General features: G+C 45.5%; 10 protein-coding genes across 10 annotated transcripts; 5 read left to right on the top strand and 5 right to left on the bottom strand.

The window, feature by feature from the left end:
- Window positions 1-437: 437 nt before the first annotated feature.
- On the bottom strand, window positions 438-2,291 carry N7495_007949 (Cystathionine gamma-synthase; the record flags this gene model as incomplete). Its single annotated transcript, XM_057210600.1, has 3 exons — window positions 438-1,089; window positions 1,149-2,065; window positions 2,112-2,291. The coding sequence occupies 3 exons, from the start codon at window positions 2,289-2,291 to the stop codon at window positions 438-440; spliced, it is 1,749 nt and encodes a 582-aa protein (XP_057060143.1).
- Window positions 2,292-3,786: 1,495 nt separating this feature from the next.
- On the top strand, window positions 3,787-4,115 carry N7495_007948 (YqaE/Pmp3 family membrane protein; the record flags this gene model as incomplete). Its single annotated transcript, XM_057210599.1, has 3 exons — window positions 3,787-3,803; window positions 3,897-4,031; window positions 4,094-4,115. 3 exons carry the CDS (start codon window positions 3,787-3,789, stop codon window positions 4,113-4,115), a joined length of 174 nt encoding a protein of 57 aa, XP_057060142.1.
- Window positions 4,116-5,489: 1,374 nt separating this feature from the next.
- N7495_007947 (uncharacterized protein) lies at window positions 5,490-7,412 on the top strand (the record flags this gene model as incomplete). The annotated part of the gene is made up of 1 exon (XM_057210598.1): window positions 5,490-7,412. The coding sequence occupies one exon, from the start codon at window positions 5,490-5,492 to the stop codon at window positions 7,410-7,412; it is 1,923 nt and encodes a 640-aa protein (XP_057060141.1).
- Window positions 7,413-8,902: 1,490 nt separating this feature from the next.
- On the top strand, window positions 8,903-10,362 carry N7495_007946 (phosphatidyl synthase; the record flags this gene model as incomplete). The annotated part of the gene is made up of 3 exons (XM_057210597.1): window positions 8,903-9,288; window positions 9,357-9,597; window positions 9,664-10,362. The coding sequence occupies 3 exons, from the start codon at window positions 8,903-8,905 to the stop codon at window positions 10,360-10,362; spliced, it is 1,326 nt and encodes a 441-aa protein (XP_057060140.1).
- A 654-nt stretch (window positions 10,363-11,016) lies between these two features.
- Window positions 11,017-11,843, top strand: N7495_007945 (uncharacterized protein; the record flags this gene model as incomplete). Its single annotated transcript, XM_057210596.1, has 2 exons — window positions 11,017-11,019; window positions 11,067-11,843. 2 exons carry the CDS (start codon window positions 11,017-11,019, stop codon window positions 11,841-11,843), a joined length of 780 nt encoding a protein of 259 aa, XP_057060139.1.
- Window positions 11,844-12,043: 200 nt separating this feature from the next.
- N7495_007944 (lipase ROG1 family protein) lies at window positions 12,044-13,448 on the bottom strand (the record flags this gene model as incomplete). Its single annotated transcript, XM_057210595.1, has 2 exons — window positions 12,044-13,346; window positions 13,399-13,448. The coding sequence occupies 2 exons, from the start codon at window positions 13,446-13,448 to the stop codon at window positions 12,044-12,046; spliced, it is 1,353 nt and encodes a 450-aa protein (XP_057060138.1).
- Window positions 13,449-14,063: 615 nt separating this feature from the next.
- Window positions 14,064-15,929, top strand: rex3 (putative RNA exonuclease Rex3; the record flags this gene model as incomplete). The annotated part of the gene is made up of 2 exons (XM_057210594.1): window positions 14,064-14,168; window positions 14,223-15,929. The coding sequence occupies 2 exons, from the start codon at window positions 14,064-14,066 to the stop codon at window positions 15,927-15,929; spliced, it is 1,812 nt and encodes a 603-aa protein (XP_057060137.1).
- Window positions 15,930-16,233: 304 nt separating this feature from the next.
- N7495_007942 (60S ribosomal protein eL22) lies at window positions 16,234-16,957 on the bottom strand (the record flags this gene model as incomplete). The annotated part of the gene is made up of 4 exons (XM_057210593.1): window positions 16,234-16,360; window positions 16,432-16,628; window positions 16,693-16,725; window positions 16,940-16,957. 4 exons carry the CDS (start codon window positions 16,955-16,957, stop codon window positions 16,234-16,236), a joined length of 375 nt encoding a protein of 124 aa, XP_057060136.1.
- A 2,462-nt stretch (window positions 16,958-19,419) lies between these two features.
- N7495_007941 (tetratricopeptide repeat protein) lies at window positions 19,420-22,453 on the bottom strand (the record flags this gene model as incomplete). The annotated part of the gene is made up of 2 exons (XM_057210592.1): window positions 19,420-22,177; window positions 22,230-22,453. 2 exons carry the CDS (start codon window positions 22,451-22,453, stop codon window positions 19,420-19,422), a joined length of 2,982 nt encoding a protein of 993 aa, XP_057060135.1.
- A 462-nt stretch (window positions 22,454-22,915) lies between these two features.
- On the bottom strand, window positions 22,916-23,878 carry N7495_007940 (uncharacterized protein; the record flags this gene model as incomplete). The annotated part of the gene is made up of 1 exon (XM_057210591.1): window positions 22,916-23,878. The coding sequence occupies one exon, from the start codon at window positions 23,876-23,878 to the stop codon at window positions 22,916-22,918; it is 963 nt and encodes a 320-aa protein (XP_057060134.1).
- Window positions 23,879-26,474: the final 2,596 nt, after the last annotated feature.

Raw genomic sequence — 26,474 nt, 5'->3', positions numbered from 1 at the left:
TCGATTTCACCCTTCTACATGTCAACCTTGGAAATTGATTTGTACTCATGAATGAATACCTCCAAAGTTCGACAAGACGTTACACCTTACGCACAGAAAATATGGCAGAAAATATTGAAATTATGTCGAAGACCCGATATCAATGGTAAGATCAATGCTCATTCGGGTAGCTGCCAGCGATCAGTTATCGCCCATTCATTCATCAATTTTAAAGATTCATTGGCTTTCACCATTGATCACCCAGCTAGCTACTTAGGTAGGTATAGATCTATAACTGAATATGATTATTAGAGATAATCGCGGCCTTGGAAGCAATAGTACACTTAGTATTGTTAACAAGTACGAACATTGAAGCTAAAATATGTCCTATATATTGATATCCTGATGTACTTCAGGGTAGAATCTCGAAGACCTTCGCTGTGTACCTCGACTACCTGTCAGAATCCCCCCACCAGCAGCCTCTTTCCTTCTAGAGTCAAAGTGGCTCCGGACTTTGTTTTGACGGGGCTTGGATTGGATCGAGCAGCCATAACTCGATCAGCTTCAGCAAGTGCAAGGTGGAAAGCTACCAGCAGAGCATATTTATCTTCCATTCCAACTGAAACTCGAACAATAGATTCATGAAGCCCACAATTACCAGCCCACTCTATCTGGTTGTGGAAGACAGTTTGAACATATGGCTGGGCAAGCGTGACCGGGGCTCCCAGTGATGGTCCCTTGTGAACATTCAAACAGTTGAAGAAGACTTTCGCGAGCTCTACATCTTCAAATTGCATGGTGAAGAGGCCTCCATATCCTGGTTTGAAGTATTTAGTCTCTTTACGCATTTGAGCTCGATAATTCTCTGGACGTGGATCCAGTTCGGGGTGGTAGAGCTTTGTGAGGACGCATGTTGAGTCATTGACCAGTGGCTTCAGAGATCGCATAATATAGCTAGCTGTGTCGTTGATTCGTGCTGTGCGATCTAAAAAATCTCGACTGTTCATTTCTAGCTTGATTGCGTCCGCGCTGAAAAGATGGTTTTGATAACTCTTCTCGATGATTCTTTTCAAGTCCGAATAAAAGGGCGAGGCAGGGTTCAAAACCAAACTATTGAAATCAGGTCAGCGAGGGTTCTTTGGACCTGCAATTATGGTCTTTATTCCTACCTTCCAGCCATAACATCAGCTTTACCACTGAAGCTCTTCGTCAACGAGGTCACGAGGATATCCGCAACGCCGAGAAGATCGACGTTCGCAAACCCGCCAACCGTATCATCAACCACTACTGCAGCGCCGTATTGATCCGCCAATTTACGGATGTGGCGCAGATTTGGTGTTCGGAGAAGTGGATTAGATGGACACTCGCACCAAATAGCCTGAACAGGAGATCCAACACGGGCCTGTTCTACCAGATGTTCCTCCAGCTGATCAAGATCGCTCTCCTTGCCAAACGGAAGAAAGCAAACTGACCGGCTGTAAGTCTCGATCAATTTGAGCGTCAAGTCATATGGAACCCCAAATACAACAGATTGAGTATCGCGCCACTTAGATAGCAGCTGCTGTGCTTGGTAAATGGCTGTCATCCCCGTGGGATATAAGTACACATCATTTGGGGAAACGAGCTCTCTCTGACGGGCACACGCTGGAGCTCTCTCAAGTAAAGTCGCAATGCGCTGGCATAGTTTACGATGAGGAAATCCACTCATCCGTCTTTGAATAAGTGGGTGCAGCGTGTCAGGCTTCCCAGTTACGTCGGAAATAGAGCGCATGTAATCCATGCAATGTTGAGCTAAACGGGATGAGATACCGGCTCCGACTAGTCTCCAGAACTCTTTCACTGGCTTTGTAATATCCGCTGGACAAAATACAGCATGGAGCATCATGAGATCAGGTTGATCTTTGCCAGATGCCTCGAGCTCTATTTTGAGGGATCGGATGGAAAGAAGATGGTCTGCTATCGCATCTTCCTGGTGAATAGCAGACGAGGTCGCAAACTGTACACATCCATTCGCATAATCAATTGAGGGGAATAGAAAGCAGGCTGCCGAGTCGTTGGCAAATTCGTCGATGCAGACTTGATGCAGCTAGCAGTGGTTAGATTGGACTTCTCTGAGTGCCAGCGGACCTTACCTTCTTCACATCTTCATGGATGAATGATCTTGGATACCCTGCCATTTGAACATCTTGCATTCTTTTGGCTCCTGTGAATATTTCTTTAATGTCATCCCAAGTGGGTAGCTGAACCGAGACGGCATGATGCGAGCTCGGAACAGGCTGTCCCAGGGCAGGGGGCTGTGGAAGAGAGACCATAGGGTCAAATTCTATATGCATGTTTTCTCAATAAAAGCAAGAGGATTGAATTACCGTTCAAGTGTGGAATTGATGATCATTTTATCTCTGCTAGGCCTCATACTACGCTCATGTCGGTCTAATTCGAATACCATCGCTTCAGTAATAAGATCGCCAGGATTCCGAAGATCTTTGTCTGAATACATGACTCTTGTACTGTTTGTTGCCTCTCGAATTCTTGGAAACGTATTGGGTCCTGGATGCAGGTCAATATCAGTTTGTAGATCATGCTCGGTGCACCCGGCTATTTCCGCATTCGGAAGGCCATCAACAGATATCAGATATGATCAACTAACAACTTTATTGTAGGGATTCTATTGAATGCTACCTATAAAACAGGAGCTGTATAGGTACATAACTAGGTAGCCCTGTATAGTTGTTTTAAAGTTGAAGTGAAGTCTATCAGGTGTATCTCTTGGAATTGCTTAACAGTCAGTTCCCGTCCCGAGGTCCCAACCTTGGAACCTTGGTATATTTCCGAATTTATGTGCAATCAATTTCGGGTACATGATTATAAATTATCCTGTCTTCCATGGGCCATGGCTTCCAATGTTGATTTCTTGTCAAGAGACGACTTTGCGACTAAGTTGGTACAATAGTGCAAAACACATTTGCCCACCCAAGTGACATTTTCAAATTGCAAACAGTCCATATATCTTCATAGACTTAAAACTTAAAAGTATCGAGTGTGTTCCAAGGTTGATTGTGCATGACTAAACAGTGACCCTAAATTGACTGAGCAATACCTCCGAGTAACGTAACTAGGCATCTCTGAAAGACAAATAACTTCCATGATCTAAAAATATACGTTTGTATTTCTGGCCCACTGACTCCGTGTAACTATGATCTGTTGTCCCAGGTGAGTTGTCGTTGAGATGACTGAGTAGGCTTAGTTCAAGGTAGTTGCGTCAGGGGCTTTTGATTTATCCTGCCGGTTCAGCCACTTTGCCTGCACACGAGTTGCGCCAGCTCAACCCGAGTGGAGTGCCACCTTCGCCAATGAGAAGATCGGGGCAGTGGTGGCTTGGCAAGTGGGGTTTCATAGGGCTGGAGCGTTGGGCGCGGCTTAGAATCGGTGACGATGTCAAGTCTCTTCCTTGCTTATCTATCCTGTTGGAGCCATCGCCGGATGTACACCTTGGTTACACAGGCTGATCAAAGCCAAGAGTTCCAGGCAACAGCCAAATCACTGCAAATTAGGCGAAATTGAAGGGATGAATCAAAATGAAGCACTGACTTGTAACGAGTAAAAATAAAAGCAAGGAAGCAGAACATAATAAAGCCACAGGAAAGAAGGCTAAGGCCAATCAGGGACGTGATCGACACATCAGCCACAGTTGATCAATGATGTCATATTTTTCCCCTTTTACCTTTAAGAAGAAAACTCACTCCACACTTCCGGCTTTTTACAATCTTCATTCTTCGTCCATCCCACTATTTTCGAAATCTGCCCAAAATGCCTCTTACTGCTTCGTAAGTTATCGATTCACCGCCCCGATACTTTATAACTATCCCATTGACTTTGTCACAACTGGGACGAGATGGAAACTGACTGGAATTTTATAGTGACATCTGCAAGGTCATCTTTGCCATCATCCTTCCCCCTCTGGGTGTCTTCCTAGAGCGTGGATGTGGTGCCGATATCTTGATCAACATCTGTTTGACCATCCTTGGTTGGTTGCCTGGTGTTATTCACGCCTTGTACGTTGACCATAAGCTCCTACCCCCTTGAAACTGCCCGCTAATCTTATTTTCTTCTCTAGCTACATCATATTCAAATATTAGACTTAAGTCTACGTCCCTCCAGCTTCTTTTACCCTGAGCCTCAACAAAGAATAAGCATCGCTATCAAGACCGTACTTCTTCCATTCCCGCCCGCTATCTCGTATGGAGAAGCAATTCTCGATGTGTTCTGAGCTCCGGGATCAATGAGATCCGGTTCTGGATTGGTCGAGCCTTACCCCGATGCGGCCCCACTTCTTGGCATCTACGAGATGTTAATAATATTCCTTAATATTGGCCCTTTTTGATGCTTATCATGCGTTTCTTTTGTTCTGCTCGATCTTGCAGGGGTTCCCTTGCTTTGATGTCTTTTTTGTTCCCAGATACCAGCTCATGGAATGATTCATGGGCGTGTTTTCGGCCGTGGTTAACTCTTAGCAACGATGACGGCAATGCAATATATTCAAATCCCAACTGATACTTCCAAAGCTCACGAAGTACAGTCTAGTTATTTGTAGGATACCGGGTAATCATAACGGAACCACTAAAATCTTTTATTATCTAGGTCGAGACTTTCTGCTGAGTGGGGAGTGGCTATATATAAAGTAATTCCACAATCAATCTACATTCCAGGGCTGCTTAATTCAAACTCAATAATCTAGATTGCACCTGGACTGACTACCTCGGCACAGAGTAACTCATGCAGGCGGGTTTCAAAGTCCTTTCAGAAGTCTTCTAAATACTTGGTAAGCCTCGTTATCTCGACATTAGTTAACTCTGCAAATTAAATAACCCTCATCTCGGCAAACAAGCAACATCGAAAAAATCAAGATTCAAGACAACATAACCAGATAGCCCGAGTGAAGAGTCCGATAATCGTGAAACACTCAGCTCCTTGACTGGAAATGCACTGCAGATGCAAGCGCTCACCTTTCGCCGGCGCGTACTGCAGGCGCGTACTGCAGGCGCTAGCTCCGCAGCCACCCAACCACATCACGGGATTAGCAAAGAAGGCGCTTTAATGCCTAGCCTATTCCTTTGCCTCATATGTACCTGGATTGAATATGTCATCTTGTTTCGTGATGGCGCTTACATGGGCAGCGCTCTGAAGGAAGCGTTTCAAGTCCGGGTGGAGCTCGATTTGTTTGGTCCGTAGAATAGATCGTAGTATACGGACGAAGCATTCGCGCCTAAACTTGCAATGCATTCAATGTTTCGTGTTCAGTTAAGGCTTGAGCCTTTCCCTTCTTCCATGGCTTATGTTGGAATGTTTTTGATTTCCTTTCATATACTCCTATCTCTTTATGCCCTTTCCCTCGTCCCAGGTTGAATCAGGGAATACATTGCTTTCGCCAGAATTATACTCGCGATTATCAATGATGATAACCTCATAGATCATATGGCTTCCAGGGTAATCATTCAGAGTCGCACCACAGAATGCGTCTCTTTTCAATCCATCGCATTCTCGCTACGGTCCTTCCGTTAGTCCTATGTCAAGCTAGCACGTCAGCCGCCTCCAGCAATGAAACAAGCTCTGCTCTGTGGGAAATGGTTCCAAAATGCGCCAGAATCTGTCTCGAAAACTTCATCAAGACCGAGTATTCGTCTGAGGAATGTACCGAGCAATCCAATATTAGGTGTCTATGTCGGACTAAATCGGCTGGTGGTCTTACCATTGGCGAGGCAGGGTTGAGCTGTGCATATGCTCTTTGCTCGACAGAGGTCTTCAAGAGCTCCGAGGTTTACAATATCTGTGAATCAGTCCCAGATGCTCTTGCGGAGACACATGCTACTATTACCGCTACGACATTTGCCGCTCCGTCATCTACTGCAACAGATACAATAATATCAAGTCCCAAAATAACATTAAAGACAACCTCGGCGACTACCGCGGAGTTGACGGCGACATCGACCTTTACATCGATACTAACAACACTTAGTAGTACTGTGGCGATTACTGTTTTCCACTCTACATCGACGGAAATGACGACGACAAGGTCTGAGGTGGTGTCCATAACTTCAAGCACTGAAACCTCATCGACATCTTCCATCACAGCGCTCACTACTTCAAATTCAAGTTCAAATTCTACTGCTTCAACGCAAAAGAAGCATGTTGTCAGCCCGGGCACAGTCATTGGGGTCTCCGTCACATCAGGTGTTGCAAGCTCCTTCTTGATAGGAGTTGCGGTATTTTACTGCTGCAAGAAATGGAAGAAGAAGAAGCAGTCAGATACGGAAAAGAATGACTTTGAAATTGGGGGGACCATGTCTGAGCCTCCCGGCTTCTCAGCGCCATCCTCGCGGCATGGATCACCAAGGCCAGGCCCAGGACCAGGCTCAGGTCTAGGCCTGTCTACATTAGAGGAAAATAACCTATCACGCACTTTCCATCTGCCATCGCAATACTCTCAAACACATGCTGCATTTTTAAGTTCTAAAAATCCACACACTTCAAGAGGAGAGGACAGAATAGGGTTTGCAATTACCTCGGAATCAGACGGAGAAGCCTCACCTCATACAGCCTCCTCGCAGCGTACTCTCTCACGCCTATTACCAACGGGACTTTATCCTAAACCACTGAAATGGAGCCATCGACCATCAAGTGGGGAAACGGTTTTTGAAGAGGATGAACTTCAATCAGGCCTAGAGAAGAAGCCGCGGGTGCCTCAAAAGTCAAGCCCTCTCAACCCAATGGCAGGATTACCAGCAAATCCTCGGGCTCTGAAGAATGGATTTCCAGCACAGAAGTACCAACGAGTCCAAAATCCGCAATCACCTCCCGGCCAAAGTCCTCGCGTTGCACCGGCTGGCCCGCGTAGTGCACCAAAACCAGGACTATCTTTTGCTGAGCGCGCACTTCAACCAACAAATCAAAATACCAGCAACCTTGCGCCCAATAACAGCACCATGTCATCACAACGAACATCTATCCGACTCCTCACCCCTCCGACATTCTATCCAGACCTAGAACCTCGTACAAATGATACCTCGCCCAAAAAACCGGGATCACCCAAGCCAATCCCACCTCCCAAGCCTATGAATTCCGGGAAAGTCATACCCCAGCCTCGTCTGATTCGTGGCGATGATATCAAGCGTGTTGAGATCAGAAAAAGCCCCCGTCCTCCGCCAAGCGAGGTTGTCGCTGCTTACAGCCCTGAAGACTTTTGGCTTCAACGGAGTCGTCCACTCCCGCCTACTCCAGATAATCTTCCCTATCCATCAGAGTCGTATCCAACGACTGTAATATACCCACCTACCCATGATCAACCGCCTCAAGGTGATAAAAAGAGAATCTCACCAACAAGTCGCAAAGTCACTCCTTCTCGACGAGGTGATGATTTGATATTGAGTGTGGATTAGATCGGTTCTTCTCCCCGATTACATACCGGGGAAACTTTCATTTGCACTTTCCTTTTCCCGGTTGCTGAAAGCAAGGCCATTCTTGTAAATAATCGTTAGTACTTTTGATGTATAAAGTGATCCCCATGCTCTCTGGCTTTGGATGAACCATGATTTTCCAATGGTAGATAAATTTCAATAAATATTTTTACTATTGTCTTTGCTCTAGTGCGAACCACGAAACTCTTTTTTTTTTTAAAAAAAAAAAATTGGAATACAAATTTACAAGATACTAGCTAATCTCAGGATTGTGGTCGGAACGTCTCCGTAGCACAGCCACTCACATGAAGGGAAAAAGAACGATCATCAGGTTACGCACTGTATGACAACATTAAACAAGTCTTCAAATAAGAATTCCTGCTCCGTTGAATTCAATTCAACAAGTCGCCACCTGCATGTATTGTCTAATCCATTCTCTTTGCTCTAGGTATATTGACAGGGGCTGTAAGTATGACAACTCACTACTACGGATGATAGAAGCCGATGTGAAAGCGGGAATGCACGCTCAAGTGCGTATCCACCACTCTATTTCGACATCATGAACATATATTGTACTTTTGTTCCAGGCTGCCAAGGTTCGGATGGAATAGTCAGGGTGGTTCCAAGGTTCGGATAATAAACTTGTCGCCTAAGTTTCCTCATACCCTCCATTCCAAGGTGTGGACGTATGACGCACAGACCCACCGTGATATTGTCCGGTTCCTGAGGCTGAGGTTATTCCCATTCTATATTGAAACGACTATGGTCATGACGTCACTGGTATTGTAACAATTCTGTATATGTACTACCCTCCTAAGGTATGAACTTGCTAGGTAGGTAGTATTGGTCGAGGTAGGGTAGGTAATCAAGTAATCCTCCTAATATCCAATCAAAAAGACGAATATCAAGTGTGGTGGGAAGCGCTCTGATATCAATTATCCGACGTCATATCAGAAACAAGTAGAGATAGACTTTGACCGGTTTCATCAGTTCTTGATCAGACCGGATTTGATGATATTAGTATGATGTTTGCGATTATCTAAGGTTCAATTACGACCTCGGTTTCCACTCTCAGTCCTCTTCCACATGGGATTGAAACTATGATTGATCAATCAGATTGAACGGACTTGGGGCATGGCTCGTATCGCCAAGGCCATACCGTTGTGGATCAGGCCATTTCTCTCTGTGTGGCTGATTTAGAGAAATAGTGATTGGAGGTGATGACGAAGCCACTTACAGGAGTCAGAGTATGGGATGGCTGCAGATCTGGGTCTAGATACTGTAGGCCTGATACTCTTCCATAATTACCTATAGTAGTATATTAATCACCCTATTCCCCTCCTTTCCCCTCAATGATCAATGATACCCAAGTATAAATCAATTATTTTAATACCTTGACTCCACACTCTCTTGTACCACAGAAGAGCCTATCTCCACGACCCACTTTTCCAACACGCTTTATATCATTCAATATGGTCAACACCACTGATTTCGAGGCCCAAAGAGTTCGCCGACTTTCCAGTATACATGCAGAACGAGATCTTCTTGGAGATATCCACACCATCACTCCCCCAACACACATATCATTAAAGGCCCCAAGTCGCCTTGATCTCGGTATCCCTTCTCCATTGCAAATGCCAAACCTTGAAGACGACACGGCGGTCTCTTCATCAGAGGAGGATTCTCTCCTGACCCGATCCCCTCTCTCTACACCGACTACCCCACCCATAGTCACCAGCGATGATTTTGCGATAGCTTTTGATATCGATGGCGTCCTTCTTCGTGGTGGCAATGTCATCCCAGAGGCTATCGATGCCATGAAGTATATCAATGGAGAAAATCAATACGGAATCAAAGTGTGAGTTTCCTCTTTTTCCTGAGCCTAGTTCATCGAAGAAAATATGTTCTAATTATTTTTCTCAACAGTCCTTACATCTTTTTAACCAACGGCGGTGGAAAGACTGAAAAAGAAAGATGTCTCGATCTCAGCCGCCAACTTAACATCGAAGTTTGCGAAGGCCAATTTATCTGTGGTCACACACCTATGCGAGAAATGGCCCAAAAATACCACACCGTGCTAGTCGTTGGTGGTGTAGGCGAGCAGTGCCGTCTGGTCGCCGAAAAATACGGTTTCAAGGATGTTATCACGCCTGGTGATATTATTAAGGTAAGTTATAATTATCCATCAACTTTGCACTTTTCCATATTCATACGTTAACTATCTCCTGATTAGACCAAACATGATACAACACCATTCCGGAAGTTGACCGAAGAGGAGCACAACAACTCACGAACACTGGACCTGGATTCAACAACAATCGAAGCAATATTCGTCTTTGCCGATAGTCGCGACTGGGCAGGCGACCAGCAGATTATTCTAGATGTCCTACTGTCCCAAGGAGGCCAGCTAAACAAAAGATCAGAGACCTTTAACGAAGGCCCACCACTATACTTCTCCCACAACGACGTGGTCTGGGCAACATCTCACGACCACTCACGTCTAGGTATGGGAGCTCTCCGAGCCTCGGTTGAAGCTCTCTATCAAGCCATCACCGGCAAAGAGTTGAACACAATCGCCTTCGGTAAGCCGCAGATGGGCACTTTTGATTTTGCAACGAGGCTCTTGCAGCAATGGCGCAGTGATTCCCACGGCATCGACAAACCCCCTGGAACAGTCTACTTTGTTGGTGACACGCCTGAGTCGGATGTCCGTGGTACCAATGAATACAACAAGATATCGGATAATGAGTGGTACTCTATCCTTGTCAAGACTGGTGTATGGCAAGAGGGCACTTCTCCCCGCTTTCCTCCTAAGAAGATTTGCAACAATGTCTTTGACGCTGTCAGGTTTGCGACTGAGCGTGAGTTGCAGAAGGCAATCAATAATGGTTCCCCTTTAGCTGCTGTTAAGGGTAGTGCGATACAAAACTGAACCGGGCGACTTGCTTTGGATAGTTGATATATAAACACCACATCAAATGCTTATCCCTTCTCAACCTTGGAAGTTCAATCTTCAATTCTTAATTGACTAATGTTCCAAATCTTCCGAAGTTGTACATAGCTACCTAGGTACGAGGTATTGTATAAGCGAATTTGATTTCCTTACCTACTCGGTGGACCTACTTAGGTGAGCATGATGTGACGATATTCGCTGTAAACTTTGAAGTCCCTATGTAGGTAGACTATATAAAGACCTTTCGATACCAAACTGTAGACTATATCTTCCTTTCTTCAATTCTTCAGCGCAATGAACCACCATTTCGACCACCTCCCAGATCTCTGACCAGGTGTCTTGCCCAGGTGTCATTCTCTGCAGGTGGTCCCCGACTCGGTTGAAAACATTATTAATTAATTTTAAAACTTTTCAAGCCATGCCAAACTATACCGAATTATGCCTAGAAACCAAAGAATACTTATCTCGCCATCTACACGAGTTTGTGGCAGCCTGAGGTTCAAGGCACTTATCTGCGCCCTTAATTTGACAGACCCACCACAGATGACCCCAAGAATCATACTCGAGTCTTTCTTTCTCAGGGCCAATTTCGAGACTCTGAAATTGACCAAAGTTTTCCTCTCTATAAATGAAATGGTAGATCACAGCAACATCATGTGAAAGTCCTCGCTAACTGATAACAGGGCCCCACAGAAGCAGTTTACCTGCACGATAGCTCTTTAAGAACCCTGACAACAGAGATCGTTTCATATGAGCCCATCGCAGGACTCCCCGATGATGAAAAATTCTTAGCCAAAAATATATCCCCGGAAGATTTGGCTATTACAACGCGGCAAACCATTCTGTATCCGCAGGGTGGTGGACAGCCCAGTGATACCGGCACCATCGCCGTGGTAGATCAAGGTCAAGACCAAGAAACCACATTCACAGTGTCCCTAGTGCGCAAGACACCAGATGGACGGATAATCCATTTCGGCAAGCCCTGTAATGGATTGATCTTTGAGGAGGGCCAAAAGGTTATCCAACGAGTCGACGGTCCCAAGAGGGATTATCATTCCAGACTCCATACCGGAGGCCATATCCTTGGCGTGGCTATGGAGGCTCTCATGCCTGAGATGAAAGAGGTCAAAGCCAATCATACTCCTGGGGAGGCTTGTTTGGAGTATGAAGGATTAGTGTATAATGAGCATAAACCGCTTATACAGGCCAAGATCGATGAGCTTGTGCAGCAGGATTTGCCAATTCTTGTATCATGGTTGGAGGCGGGCTCAGATGTTGGTGAGCGTGCTAAGGCGGGCGATGGTCCTGTCAGAATTGTCAGTATTGGTGGGCTTGATCAGACTCCCTGTGGCGGGACCCATGTACCCCGGACTGGTCTGTGTGGACGAGTTACTATCCGCAAGATTAGCCGACAGAAGGGTATCAGTCGTATTTCTTATGAGGTATCTATTGAGGTTTAGAGCGACCTTGGAAGCAGTTGTATCAGTGATCTAGAGTTTCATGTATTAAATCTTATATAAGGGAAGAGATTGTTCGAGTTCTAAAGACATGCTGTGTCGTTTTGGTCAATCCAACCTTGAAATCTAATAATAAATCTGCCCAAACATTATGCAACCATGCTGAGTGTACGTCATCACCAGAAAGTTCACAGCTGTTGCCATCAGTTAACAAACTCGTTATCGAGCCAGTGCTTCATGACTATTTTGCCCTCTGCGAAACTCTCTTGCTCCATTCTAACAATGATAGCTGCATGGCTGTGTCGGTGATTATGTATATAAACGGGGTATTTATGGAAACCAACATCATTGAGCGAGTCAACAATAGCAGATTGCTCAGGTGTCAAAGCAAGTCGTGGGAACTTGGAAGTATCTTCGGTTCCGAGAGAGTAAGGCGGCGGAGCACGCTCGCTTGATTTCTTTCTGCTTAGGGTGTTTGTGTCGGCCTTCGCTAAGGAAGAATCGGAAGCCTCGGCATCGGTACTGGAGAGATATTCTGGCTCCTGTCGAGCATTGACATTCTCAAATACCTCTTCCATGACATGTTGAGCGTTCTGAACAAGTAGAGGTACTCTGTATTTTCCAAAGAGTATACCATTATCTCCCTCTCTGTGCAGTCGAATCCGGTTCCGGCTGCGGACCGATTGTACGCCAGAGTAGGCAAGGAATATTGTTGCAGCGGGTCCAGCCAGGAGAAGGATGAGCAAATAGAAAGGCATCTCGTTCGCAAACTTTTTTCCTCCTTTCCGAATCCTGGAAATAAGTGATTCACGTTCCTTTGGTGTGAAGGGTAGAAGATACTGATCGGGATCAACGATGACTTGGTCGTAGCCCGGGACATACTTGATATTTACACCATTTAGATGTTGGAAGGGATCAACCTTTGAGAAGGAAGCAGTCCAAAATGTCACAGAGCGGTCATTAACAAGATTGGCATAGACTGATCGGTTGCGAAATTTCCTTAGACCTTGGATGAAGATGCTGTCCGGGTCTGCCATAATACTGAGCAGGGGTCGTCTGGTGTCCCGGAAGGAATCCTCCAGGAACATCTGTTGACCAGACATGGACAGAATTCGTGATCCCATCCAATTCCATACATGGTTTGTGGTGTTATTGTGTGCGGGTGTTCTTACACCCACATGCGGCGTGGCAAAGGTAGTGAAGTTCACTGGTTCCAACTTATCCAACAAGCCTCGAGCTTGGAGCAAACCGATAGCATATCGAGATACTAAGCCCCCGAGGGAGTATCCAACAATACTCAATCTTTTAATTGTCTGTCCCTTTGCTTCCAAGGCTTCCAGAGTGTCTTCAATCTCATGCATCAATCGCTCGCCACCCACTTCTATTCCATCATAAGTCATATTTCCATCATTTCCTTTGGCGGATAAGATATGTAGGCCAGTTTCTCCATATCTTTCTCGTAGTGTAGAGGCCACATATTCCAGATGCGCCGGATTACCCCAGAGTCTGTAAAAGGAACAAGTCAGCCTAGCTCGATAAGTGACGTAAGGGAGCCTACCCATGCACTAGGACACATAGGTGATCAGATGTAGTCTGAGACTCGGACATTGCTTCTTGAATCCAAGGTTGGTTTGAAGAAGACTGTGTTAAACGTAAATGGTAAGGTAAGATGGATTTTAAGCTGCTAGGGGCTGACTTATAAAGCTGGACTGAGACGAAAGAGGCGTTCGGAGTTAACTGTCTAGCTGGGTCCGAGATCGATCGGACTCGGCTTAGTCAAGCTCCTTTTCTCTCCAAAAATATCTCCACTAGAGCACGTGTAAAGCCACTAACTCTTTCCCTTGAAACTTTCCGTCAATTTATTGCACCGATCCCGGCCTAGAATATTTTGGGCTGATCGGATTTTGACAAGACCTGCTTAAAACCGATAAGTCCCTGGAGATAAACCGATAAGGGGTCACCTGATATTCTAGGACCCACTTTGTTTGCTTTGCATCGTCACTCTTCAGCTCCTCTTCCTATTAGCTGATTCTTCTCCATTTTGCAATATTTGGTGGCATATTCAAGTCTGCCCATTGATCTCACATTAAAAAAGCATTTTGCAAATCGACAAATTAATTAGCGACTCCATCGAGCTTGCAGTGCTTTAAGGTGGCCGCGGGTCTCCTCCCGCCTAAACCTCCCAACTCTTTGCGCTTTGCTAGATTTCCAACCTTGCCCACAATGTTCAGACCAGGTGGCTTGTTTGAGCAAGTGCCTTGTCCACAGAGCACACAATGCTCTCTCTTAACATGCGTGTTCTCGCACAAGGATAACAGTCTACCTATGGTATGGTAGTTATGGTATGGTATTGATTTTACGTCCGTTAACAGTCAACCCAAGGCCTTGAAACGCGCTTCAACCTCCGTAGAGAAACCAAATAATGCCATTGAACAACCACCCAAACGACAGAAGGTTCCAAATTCTATCTGGCCAGAGGTCAAGCCTCCAAGCTCAAATACCACTCCGTCTACCACGAAGAGCAAAGCGCCTGCCTCGAACCCAACAAAGATAGACACAGTTGCATCACCTGATGTCGACGACTCCTTGAAACACCCTCCTCGCAAGGCACCCAAAGAAAACCTCAATCCTCGCATGATACCCAAGTCGCCAGCTCCACATTCTGTTCGGACAACAATTTTGAATAAGGTTCATTGGGCAATGTCGACAATGAACGAGAAGCTGAAGAAGGACAAGAATAACACAAACAAAAGCCTCATCCTTTCCGAAAATGAGCTTGTCATCATGGCACTCGACGAAGAGGAAAGGGCCGCTAAACAAAGTCTATACAGCAACATTATCAGGTCTCGGGTTTTGAAATTGACGCGAATGAATCTTAAGGAATGGGCCGAAGAGGTTATGGATCACCTCTATAAGCGGTACTACAAAACGAAGCCAATTCAATCGAAAATCAATGAAGCACCAAAACCCATTGAAACTGGTCTCAGCAAAAGTGAAGAGATTGCTCTCGTGAAAATGTTGATCACACCCCTGGCAGGCCTCGAAGAGTTTGGCTATAACACCAAAGCCCCGAGTGCAGCCGAAGTTGAGACCGCTAAGGAGACAATCGCCTATTGTAAGGGCTGGGAGAAATGTGACCGGTGTGGCGGACGCTTTCAGGTTTTCCCTGGTCGCCGCGAGGATGGAGCCCTGACCGGCGGTGGTCTGTGTACTCATCATCCTTCTCGGCCAACTTATCCTCTTCGCAAGAAAACCGACACGGTAACCGGTTCATCGGGTCCAATCTATCCATGTTGCAATGAACCAGTGAGCACCTCATCTGGCTGTACAAAAGCCAATGACCATGTCTTCAAGATTTCAGAAGTCAAATTTCTCTCGGCTGTACTTCCATTCGAGACTACACCGACCCAGCCCGACAAAGGATCCCTCGAGCCTGTATCTTTCGATTGTGAAATGGGCTATACGACACTGGGCCTGGAACTAATTCGACTCACTGCTGTCAGCTGGCCAGAGAACCGCGAGCTACTGGATATTCTAGTTAGACCCTTTGGCGAAGTCTTGGACCTGAATTCACGCTACTCGGGTGTATTTCCTGAGCACTATGCCTCCGCCAGACCATATGGCACTCCAATCGGTGGGGAGGGGAAACCGAGCTCTCTACAGGTTGTTGAATCTCCTGCTGCAGCACGAGATCTTCTTTTCAAACTTCTCCAACCCGACACACCGCTGATCGGCCACGCAATTGAAAATGACCTCAATGCCTGCCGAATAATTCATCCTACTGTAATCGATACAGTGATTCTTTATCCAGCAGGACCTCTTCCCTCCCGACACAAACTGAAGTTTCTTGCTTACAAGTTCCTGGATCGCGAGATTCAGATGGGAGGCCAGCAGGGTCATGATTCGAAGGAGGATTCAATCGCAACAGGCGATCTCGTGAGAGTCAAGGTGCGAGATATCTGGAAACGTCTGCAGAATCAGGGCTGGACATTTGTTAAGGGTGAATTGGTCGCACCGCCTGGGCAGGGAGAGGAAGATTTGAAAATGGAGTTGCATAGGGGTCGACTGACAAAGCCCAAGTCGAAGTAAACCTTCTGGGCAAATACGCGAATCATATGATGAGGCCGAGAATTATTTCTGTAATACCATTCAGATGTACTACTATTTGAGCGAGGATATCTTAGCAATGCCATATCGTCAGGAGTTTTAACACGAACTATTTAACGCTGTTGTTATGCTGTAGGTTGTACATTTTACACTGCTACCAACATCGGACTCCTGCAAATGATTTACTGTCTAAATGGGGAAGAATGAAAGGCGAAGTGGGTATGAACTTTTTCACAGCCGCATTTAAGGGCTAGTGCTAGTCTATTTCCATAGTCAGAGAGTATATTTACTCCTCATCCTCCTCATTCTCATCGTTAACGACGTTGTAGAAGCGGAGCTCGTAGACACCCTTGGAGGTGGAGACGACACGGAGCCAGTCACGGAGCTGCTGCTTCTTGAGGTACTTCTTGGTCCTGCAAAGCGAGAAAAATGTGGTCAGTTCTGGATGCAAGGTGGTAAGGTTTGGCGTAGGCAAAAAACTCACAGGTACTTGAGGTAGCGACCAGAGAAGGGGATGTGGGCAACGACCTCGATCTTGCCATCGCCAACCTGGGAGATGACAACGTCATCACCGAGGTTGCCAACACGGCCCTCGACCTTGACGCGGTCGTGGAGGAACTTCTCGAAGGCGGAGACATCGAAAATCTTGTCGCTGGCGGGCTGGGAAGCGTTGATAACGAACTGGAGATCATTGTTAGGTCTGGTGTCTCGATTGAAAGTCAATTGTGAATTGCAGGAAACGTACCTTCTGGGTAACCTTCTGGGCCTTGCGGCCTTTCTATAACCGGGGAGAAAACGAGTTAGCCTACTGCTCCTGTTGAGTCCCGAGTTGGTAGTCTATCAGCACGACGTGCATTCAAGACAATGAAATCGGCGCTGAAGTATTTTTCAACATCCGGCGTCGGTCTTCCATCGTCGATAGTGACATGTCTGCTGTAGACTTGACCATGTTCGGGGGAACAGCAAAGCGATTAGAATGGTATTCAACGTACAGCAGCGACGGGAGCCATTTTTGATGATGGATGAGGTATAGGGATGAGGTCGCAAAGAGGTGAATATCCTGCGCCGATGAGAGGGATGGTCGGAAGAAGATCAGATACAGTGGAGCCTCCTCGATAACGCAAAATTTTACGAGGGGTGTGGGTAAACTAGACCTATTTTGGAAAGTTCTAGGGCTAGGGCTCTTATAGTCTAGTGATCATGGTCTCCGCTACAACCAATGAAACAAACTATTGGCAATTATTATCTACTATGTCTTGCTTGCAACCGACTCAACTATATAACCAGTTTCTACATGGAATTTGAAGGTTTTTTCTTCATTAGCTCATCTATAGCTCCTTCTACATTGGTAATCCGATCATCTCCACCAATCGACCCAGGCGACCTTGGTCTGAATGAATTGAAGCCAGGCAGTAAGCTGAACGCGAATTTTGAGCCTATTAAGATACTCTCTTTTGATGCGAAGACCAATTTCCCTGCTAGGATTGATATAAATTCTCTAATCTCCTTTATGTACTCTTAAAACCTGATAATTTCCTTATTACAATCTAATAATAGTGATAAGTATATGGCAACTCAGGAGAGAGCCTCACGCATGACCATGGAAACCAACAGCACCAGCGAGGTGAAGATACTTATCACCGTTTCATTTATATTGGGGTACATACATCGAAACATACTGCTAAAGAGGAGCTTTGGTCTAAAAAGAGAAGCCACATCACCTTCCTCCTGACTACATCTCACTTAGCCGCTTTCAGCAAATTAATATTTTTTCCATTTCTCTAATCCAGATCAGAGTAAACAAAATGCTGGAAAAAGCTAGGATTCCGGGAATCACATATATGAGAGCATGAAATAGAATTCTTAGCGGATCTAATTCGTGCTGCATCTTTGAAATACTGGCTTCCATTAAGTGATGTTGCTATTGACGACTTGATGATTCCTCGGCATACTCTCAAGATACCCCAGAGGCCTATTACTCAGAAACATAAGCTATTTGGTACAGCTGATAAAGATTACTGTCTTTTTTGGGTGTGAATGAGATGTACGAAATCAATAATTGAAGTGAAGAAACTACCCACTCTCAAGAAGGATCTCATTACCCGGGAAAAATTTCGTAAGCAGCTCTATTTACTGCTCTTCAAGTTTGGTGCAGCAGAGCTTGAGCCACAGAAAGCCGGTATAGTTCATAGGGTTAAGAGACTTCCAGGGAAAAGAAGCTGTATATGGTGTAATGAACAGAGAAAAATAAGAAAGAAGCTAGGGCAATCTCCTCCAAGAGCAACTCCTACACAGTGGGAGTGCGGAATTTGCTACGACGGTCTGCCCTGATGGTGATGTTAGTACTTAGACATACTTACTGAAATTATACACTGCCGCCCAATATAGACCAATGTAATAAAAGATATTTTATAGCGATATGGTTTCAACCCTACCGTAGGTGCCAATATGTCGGGATGCCAGTTTTAATTGGCTATTCCTTTTTCTCGGACAAAGTAATTATGGAGGCTGTAGCAGAAAAGGCGGACAGCGGAAGGAGAGTGACTTTATTGGCCAATATTGAATGAGTCATCCAATGAATACGGGGTCTGTGCGTAGTCTCTCCTTTTATAAACCCCCAACTTCCCACATCCCTTCCTCTTCTTCTTTTTCTTCTTCAGCTCTCTTTGCCAATTGGCTTAGATCAAGTGTAGTATCTGTTCTTTTCAGTTTAATCTCTGAAAGTTTTCCAATGGAAAACACATTGATTATCCTTATTTTTGATATTAGCGACCAGCCTCTGTGCTTGCGCATGCTGGGCGCACTGTGTCACTGGGCTTACACTACCCCCGGTTGATGCGAACCTCTTTTTCATCAACCGCTTCGGCTTGTCCGATCGCTTGGAGAAGAAACTGTATTGGTAGTCTTCAACTATCTCCTTGAGTTTATTGACCATTCTATCTATGAAGCACCTGCTTGCTGATCACCATAGACTGCACCTCGAGCTCTTCAGCCCCCTTCAATCGTCCCTGTCTCTAGTATATTAATACTAGGATGATCATGCTGCTCAGTGTGTCAGGATGTGCTGGGCCAAGCGCCTGCTTACGGTTCTCCATCACTTGCACCTCAAGCTCTTCAGCCTCCTTCCATGATATAACCTGGAAAGGGTGATGATAAAAGGCGGTATAGAATTTGGTGTGAAATGTGGTACAGTAAGATTCGAAATTGGCTTCCATGCTAAACGCACATTTTCTTTCTCTAGTTATATATGAACCACAAGTTCATAAATACAGAGTGTAAAATACTCATTTCTGAGAATTCCATTGTATCAATTCAGGTCTTGGCAATACATCTCATTCCATTTCTATCGATTGAAAATCAGTGCATGAATTACTATCATTAAGTAATGGAATGCTATGGTGTGTACTGGTAATAGAAATTTTTGTTTTCTCGCCTATGAACGAAAAGCCGCTTTCCGGAAAAATACTCAACTCTACTTTTTGCGGAAGAGGCGAGAGAATATTGCTCTTCTGCGATTTCCGCCAGTTTGAGCACGCCAACTATTAAAAGAAGATATCGAGGAAAGGGTCTGTGGGTGATCAGGGCCTAGTACTTGGCTGCGTAGTCGGATACATTCTGTCATTAATTGCGAAGCAGCGGCGTGTTCGCCTAATGAATCCATGGTGCACGCAAGGTTGTTCATTCTGCTCAGAGTATCAGGATGTTCTGGCCCAAGCACCCGCTTACTGGTATCCATGACCTGCAACTCGAGCTCTTCAGCTTCCTTCCATCGTCCTTGGTTCCAGTAGGTCGCTGCTAGGTTGGCCATACTGGTCAGAGTAGAAGGATGTTCTGGCCCAAGCACCCGCTTACTAGTGTCCAAGACCTGCACCTCGAGCTCTTCAGCTTCCTTCCATCGTCCTTGGTTCCAGTAGGTCGCTGCTAGGCTGGCCAAACTGGTCAGAGTATCAGGATGTTCTGGCCCAAGCACCCGCTTGCGGGTATCCAAGACCTGCACCTGGAGCTCTTCAGCTTCCTTCCATCGTCCTTGGTTCCAGTAAGTCGCTGCTAGGCTGGCCATACTACTCCGAGTATCAGGATGCTCTGGCCCAAGCACCCGCTTGCGGGTATCCAAGACCTGCACCTCGAGCTCTTCGGCTTCTTTCCATCTCCCTTGGTTCCGGTAGGTCGCTGCTAGGCTGGCCATACTGGTCAGAGTATCGGGATGTTCTGGCCCAAGCACCCGCTTACTAGTGTCCAAGACTTGCACCTCGAGCTCTTCGGCTTCCTTCCATCTCCCTTGGTTCCGGTAGGTCGCTGCAAGGTTGTTCATACTGGTCAGAGTATCAGGATGTTCTGGCCCAAGCACCCGCTTACTAGTGTCCAAGACTTGCACCTCGAGCTCTTCAGCTTCCTTCCATCGTCCTTGTTTTATGTAGGTTGCTGTAAGGTTGTTCATACTGGTTAGAGTATTAGGATGTTCTGGCCTAAGCACCCGCTTGCGAGAATCCATGACCTGCAACTCGAGCTCTTCAGCTTCCTTCCATCGTCCTTGTTTTATGTAGGTTGCTGCAAGGTTGTTCATACTGGTCAGAGTATCAGGATGTTCTGGCCTAAGCACCCGCTTGCGAGAATCCATGACCTGCACCTCGAGCTCTTCGGCTTCCTTCCATCGTCCTTGGTTCCAGTAGGTCGCTGCTAGGTTGGCCATACTGGTCAGAATATCAGGATGTTCTGGCCCAAGCACCCGCTTACTAGTGTCCAAGACCTGCACCTCGAGCTCTTCGGCTTCCTTCCATCTCCCTTGGTTCCTGTAGGTCACTGCTAGGTTGGCCATAGTGGTCAGAGTATCAGGATGCTCTGGCCCAAGCACCCGCTTACTGGTATCCATGACCTGCACCTGGAGCTCTTCAGCGTCCTTCCATTTGCCCCCAAGTATTAGTGCTAACCCTAGCGTCGACAAACTATCAAGAGTCTTCGGGTTTTCATGGCCTAACAACTCTTTCCTCGCTTGGCTTGACCCCTCTGCCATTCTTTTACCATCGAGGAAATTCCCCTGTACCCATGCAAAGTATGTCGAGCTATATAATAAAGAAGCCCAATCTTCCAACAGAGACTCCGTCTTTGGTTGTTGCTTCATAGCACATAGCACATGAGGGAATAACAGTTGACAGGTCGGCCAGTTCTCGATCTCGCTATTCGGAAAATTATCATGAAGACGCTGTATGAATTTTCCTTGCCATCTTTCGTATAGTTTATGCGTCTTGAGCCATTGTTGCATAGATAGCTGGACCAGTCGGTGCATCTCAAAGCTCTTTCCATCGGTACTAACAGAAATCATAGAAAAGTCTCTTAGTACTAATATATCGTCTTCAAGTGCTTCGAACTTCTCAGTTTCACTTTCGCTCTCCTCTTGATCACAACTTTCGATTTTCGTATTTTGTTGTTCCTTGTTCTGTCGAAGTAGATGATCTGGAATCCCTTGGCGATCGAAGAAGCTCATAAAAGATAACAAATCAGCCGATGATGGCTTGATTCTTTGAATATAATCAAAAGAAATTTGCCATGTGATAATAATTGAGTTCTTAGCCTCTGTGTCTCGGCGGAGATGGCCGCCTTCACTATTAAGGAGAGTGATCTTATTCTGGTCACTTCTCTGGAAATTTTCGAGATACTGTCGCACTGACTGTCGTGGCGCCCTTTGCTTTATATAGGCCGCTGCTTGCACAATCGCAAGCGGCATAAACTCGAGTGCTGTAATCAGTTGAACGATGTCCTCTCTTTGTGTTAGGGTGCCAAGCTTTTTCTCTAAAAGTGCAAATGCTTGGGTCTCATCCATCGGCTCAACTGAAATGATTTCCTCCTCTTCTACTAATTGTATGGCCACGCGCCTACTCCGACTTGTAATAACGATAGAGCCTCTTGATATTTGCGAAAAATATGCCCAAATCGATCGCGTAAGTGTCTTACTTTGACCATCTGATACTTGTGGAGTTTCATGAAGAAATTGATCATCATCAAGATTATCAAGGACAAGAACCCAAGTGTGCTTCTCATCCTGTAGCCAATGGCAAAGGAGTTTGAAGATATTTGCCTGGGGATTCTGCCGGCCGGGGATCTTGACTCGGTCGGCAATCTCTCGGCAGCTCTGTTCGAACCGAATCTTGTTACTGGCGTGGATCCAAAACACCCACGTCTCAGCAGATTCATGTCGAACTCGATGACAGTACTCGATAGACAGTTGCGATTTCCTACTTAGTTCTTAGGAATTGAGAATTCGCACGCTATTCTTCTTTAACTTACCCAACGCCGCCTAGGCCGACTAATGCGATGCGAGATCCAGGTACTGAGCCTTTTTCATGTAATTGATCAAGTAGTGTCCCACGACTGACAAAGTCTAGGTCGCGACGAAATGGAACAGTGAAAACCGGGGCTGGTGGGGTTTCAGGTTGCTCTAGGTCATCATCAATTGAATGAATGGAATAGGATCTTGTGGAATCTACCCGCGGAATGATAAATTGGACCATGATGAATCCCTACTTGGAGCCCTGAGTTTGAACCACCTTGAAAGGTGACTGAAGACATTATCAGGGTAACGTGGAAGTGTTATGTTTATCTTAAGGGTGCTGGGTAAAGTAAAAGTCCAAACCTTAGAGATACCTCAGCCGCACTATCATGTGACTACCCAAAAAACCCCATTTGGGGCCAAAACCCAACCCATCAACATGTCTAGTCGCCCTCGAAGCAGAACTCACAAAATTTGAAGGGATTTAAGCGAACAGATGGATATGAGAGCCACTATTAACTTGAAGAAACCGACTACTGAATTTGTCGAGAGGAATTAAGAGATGCTATGATTATAAGAGAGAGTACTATAATAGTACAAGAGGGTAACATTCAATTGCTAATCATATAGCAAAAAATCATCATACAGTAGAAAAAAAATATACAAATACAGAGTTCATAAAAATACAATGCCCCATAGCGAATCAGGCTGGCACCAGCCCTTTGTGAGATAAGAAAATAGTGATCGATCGGCGTAGTTCATCGAGGTCCAGAGGGAAGGCGTCATTAGGATTTCGGTTTGGGAAGAGGAAGGCTGGGCCGAACAGCTCAGCGCGAGTGAAGGAAAGGGTTGGTTGAGGAATGATAGGTGCTGGGAAGATTGTCCGCTCCTCATCTTTGACAGGAGTTCCTGTCGCGTCTCTTCTCCAGAATTCGATCCGACCCTTTACTGTATGGGCTAGCTTCGTGAATTTCACAATCACCACTAGCTGGATTTCCGGGGAGCCTCCCCAGAAGATTCGTCGCATGTTTTCTTGCAGGCTGGTGTACCCTTGGGAGTATCCGGTCTCCACCATTATGCTTGGGATTGGGCTTTTGCCAACGGCGGACGGGGGAGCGCGTAATGAGATAATTGCGGTATCGGGTTCTTTTTTCGGGGCAGCGGCAATTTTTGCGGGGCCCCGTAGATCAACAGCTGGTGATGGTAGCATTCGCAAATCCCGTTTTTCATTGACGGTGAGCAAGTTCTGCTCATTCCACATTTCGCGGCAAATCCATAGCCAATCATGGACCTCTTCATGCATCCAGGTGGGCACCTTAAGCTCGAGGATGCCTTTGCGGGGGTCTGATGATTTGCGGATTTTGGGGTACTCCATGCTGAGCAGGTTCCAAAGTGAGTTGACTAGTGTTGGCGTCAGGCCAGTCAACACAACAAACTCCCTGCCGTCGATGATTTTTGCTTTCATAAGCACCTTAAGTGCCTTTTTAGCGGAGGTAATTTTGGCTAGCGAGAACTTTTCATCCTCATCCAGAAGAAATTGGGTTTGCGGGGGTTCCAAAATATTGCTGATGGGAGACGACTTGATGTTCTTATAGATCGAGCTTTTAAGCGAGTGGCCTTCTGAAACTTCTAAGTCCGAGGAGGGAAAATTTGAAGAGACCTCCATGGTGACTAAAAGTTCTGAGCCTCGTAGTTCTGAATATGAAAGAAGATTAAAAGTTTTGAATATTTTCTGATCTAGAAAGGATGGAGAAGTGGAAGCTATAGCTGTAGTGGGGTAGTGGGGAGCTAGGCTCCTTTGGTAATATCTGTGCACAATAAACACGGGAAACACGTGTTTAGTGTGCTGATAAGACACAGATAGCAGTGCTAAGAGCACACCCAATCGGTGTGCACCACCGGTTCCGACACTTTTGAACATTATCATCAAGAGCAATATCCTCTACCCACCATGCCTAATACCGACAAATCTACTGAATCCCGCCTTCCTAAGGCCTTTGAAGCTGCCAAACGCGAAAAAGAAAATCAAATATCTCGAAGATTGCGCGCGAATATGGTGTCAAACGAATCACCCTCTATGACCGCGTTAAAAAGAGGGCGACCGCGAAATCTCAACAAAAACCAGTTAATAAGGCTTTGAATGATATACAGGAGGAAACTTTAACTGTGCGTGACGCAAATCGCTCAACTATAGCTAGGAAAACAAAAGAAGAAGCTATAAAACAGAAGAAGCAGGTAAAATAAAAGAAAAAAAAAACAGGTTCAGGAGCAGGTTCAGGAACATAATCCAAGCTTAATGGTAGCGATAGAGAGAGATATGCTTTATTTTGAACAGTTACGACGCGAATGCCTAGAAGAATAGGTAGAATTAAGAGAGAATTGAGAGTTATAGTATAATGTTCAAAAGTGTTGGAACCGGTGAAAGTACCTAAAAGTGTCGGAACCGGTGGTGCGCACCCGAACACGGGACACGGGTTCGGGTCGCGAAGGCACTGCTGAGATGTTTACAATTTGGTTGAGTGCTGATATTAGTAGTCTATCTACCAGTCTTGTGCATTTCGTGGTCACAAACCTTGATAAACTTCCTAAGGATAATAACCTCTAGTATTCAACTAGACCCAAACCATAGCATTATGACGGACACTAGCGGAGGTTGAGAATAAGTCTTACTGTCAATATTTCCTAACAACTTGACCTTAGACGGACTGCTAGAAGCATTGTACTCTCCATAGCAAATAGATAGATATCTACAGAGGACAGGCTGTCTTTTCAAAGACCGCTATATTTGCTGAGTTCGCATCGAACCTTCCAGACAGAAAGATCGACGACCATATGTCCTCTATACTAGTATTATAAACTTCTAGTATCTATCACCTGATCAGTTGCAAGACGGATTATTTACGCGCTATTCACGTCGGAATAGCGCATCATGTGATTAGGGTTCAAAAGAGCCGCTCTGTGTTCGAAACATGGAAGGCTGTACGCTTCTTACTGAAAAGAACTGAAAGAAGAAGAATAATAAAAGGGCTCAAACTTACTAGGAACATCCACTTGAAACTCGCCCACATAATATTTCTGTCGCAGTTCTTGCTGCTTGAAACCTTGGAGGTTTATCACTTTGATTCACGAATTGAAGACTCGATCTTCATCTCGCTGTGCAAAGTTCTTGCCAATACACTCATAGATTGTCGGCGGAATGAAGCATACCGTATCCATGTCTATAACTGGACTTTCACCACCAGTGCAGCATTAAGGGACTTCAACGGGGTTACTATAACTTCGATGGTTGCATGTAGCTAGTCAGTTGATATTGCTAAACCTACCCGAATCTCCATGCAACCATTCAAGTCAGCTGGTCACCCATCAGTCTTTCACACATCATATAACCTACTACCCATGTCTTTACCACACATGCTACCAAAAACCCCCAGATATACAAAAATCAGTCGAGTTGGAGGGAGATATTTCGGAAACTACCCATTAATTGTCAATAATCAGCTTCACTCATGAACCTGCGTGTGTTTTATATCCCCACTCAACCATCAGCATCTCCAAGACGTATCTCTGGAGCTACCAATCGTATGAACCATACTTGACACAAATTTGGGGACATTTTGATGTTACATAGTTAACTGCCTGCAGTTAGTCTACCCCTCGTATCGGCTTATGCCGAAGTCTGATCACCCCCACTCTATTGAATGTAGCTCTGTGCTTAAGTCTTCTACTTGTGACCGATCACCACTTTGATTAACCTTGTCCCATTCGAAGACTTATCCTTGTTTAGCTCATTGTAACATGCTTTAGAAAAATGTCTGCCAAGGCTCTCTCGGACCCCAGATACAATTTTCGAAAATGAAACGAAGGAGGGTAGCTGTGTCTTTAGTAACCTTGGACTGCAGAAAGCGTCTCTCGCTTGAGAAACCATCCATACTATGACTGAATGATTGAATGATTGAAAATACCGATACTTCCGATTTCACAAGGAATATATCTGCATGCATTTGTTGAAAGCTTGGGCTACCTGCAGAGTACTATGCAGGAAATATGTCAACGAGACGAAGATGTCATTACCTAGGTCAGCGACTGATACAAAAGCTTCCTGGATATTTCAGGCATGCTCGAGATGATTTAGACCCCAGAAAGATTGAGAATATCTGGTCCTGACAGGAAATGAGTGACTTACAGGCCTTAGTATAAGAGAGCAGGGCTCATACATTTACTAATGTAAATTTTCTGTCTCTCATACTTTTTTACGGCCTGAA

This window comes from Penicillium taxi (assembly GCF_028828555.1).
Source record: "Penicillium taxi strain IBT 34144 chromosome Unknown utg000005l_segment0_segment0, whole genome shotgun sequence".
Lineage (NCBI taxonomy): Eukaryota > Fungi > Ascomycota > Eurotiomycetes > Eurotiales > Aspergillaceae > Penicillium > Penicillium taxi.
This window is presented reverse-complemented; position numbering and strand designations above follow the sequence as displayed.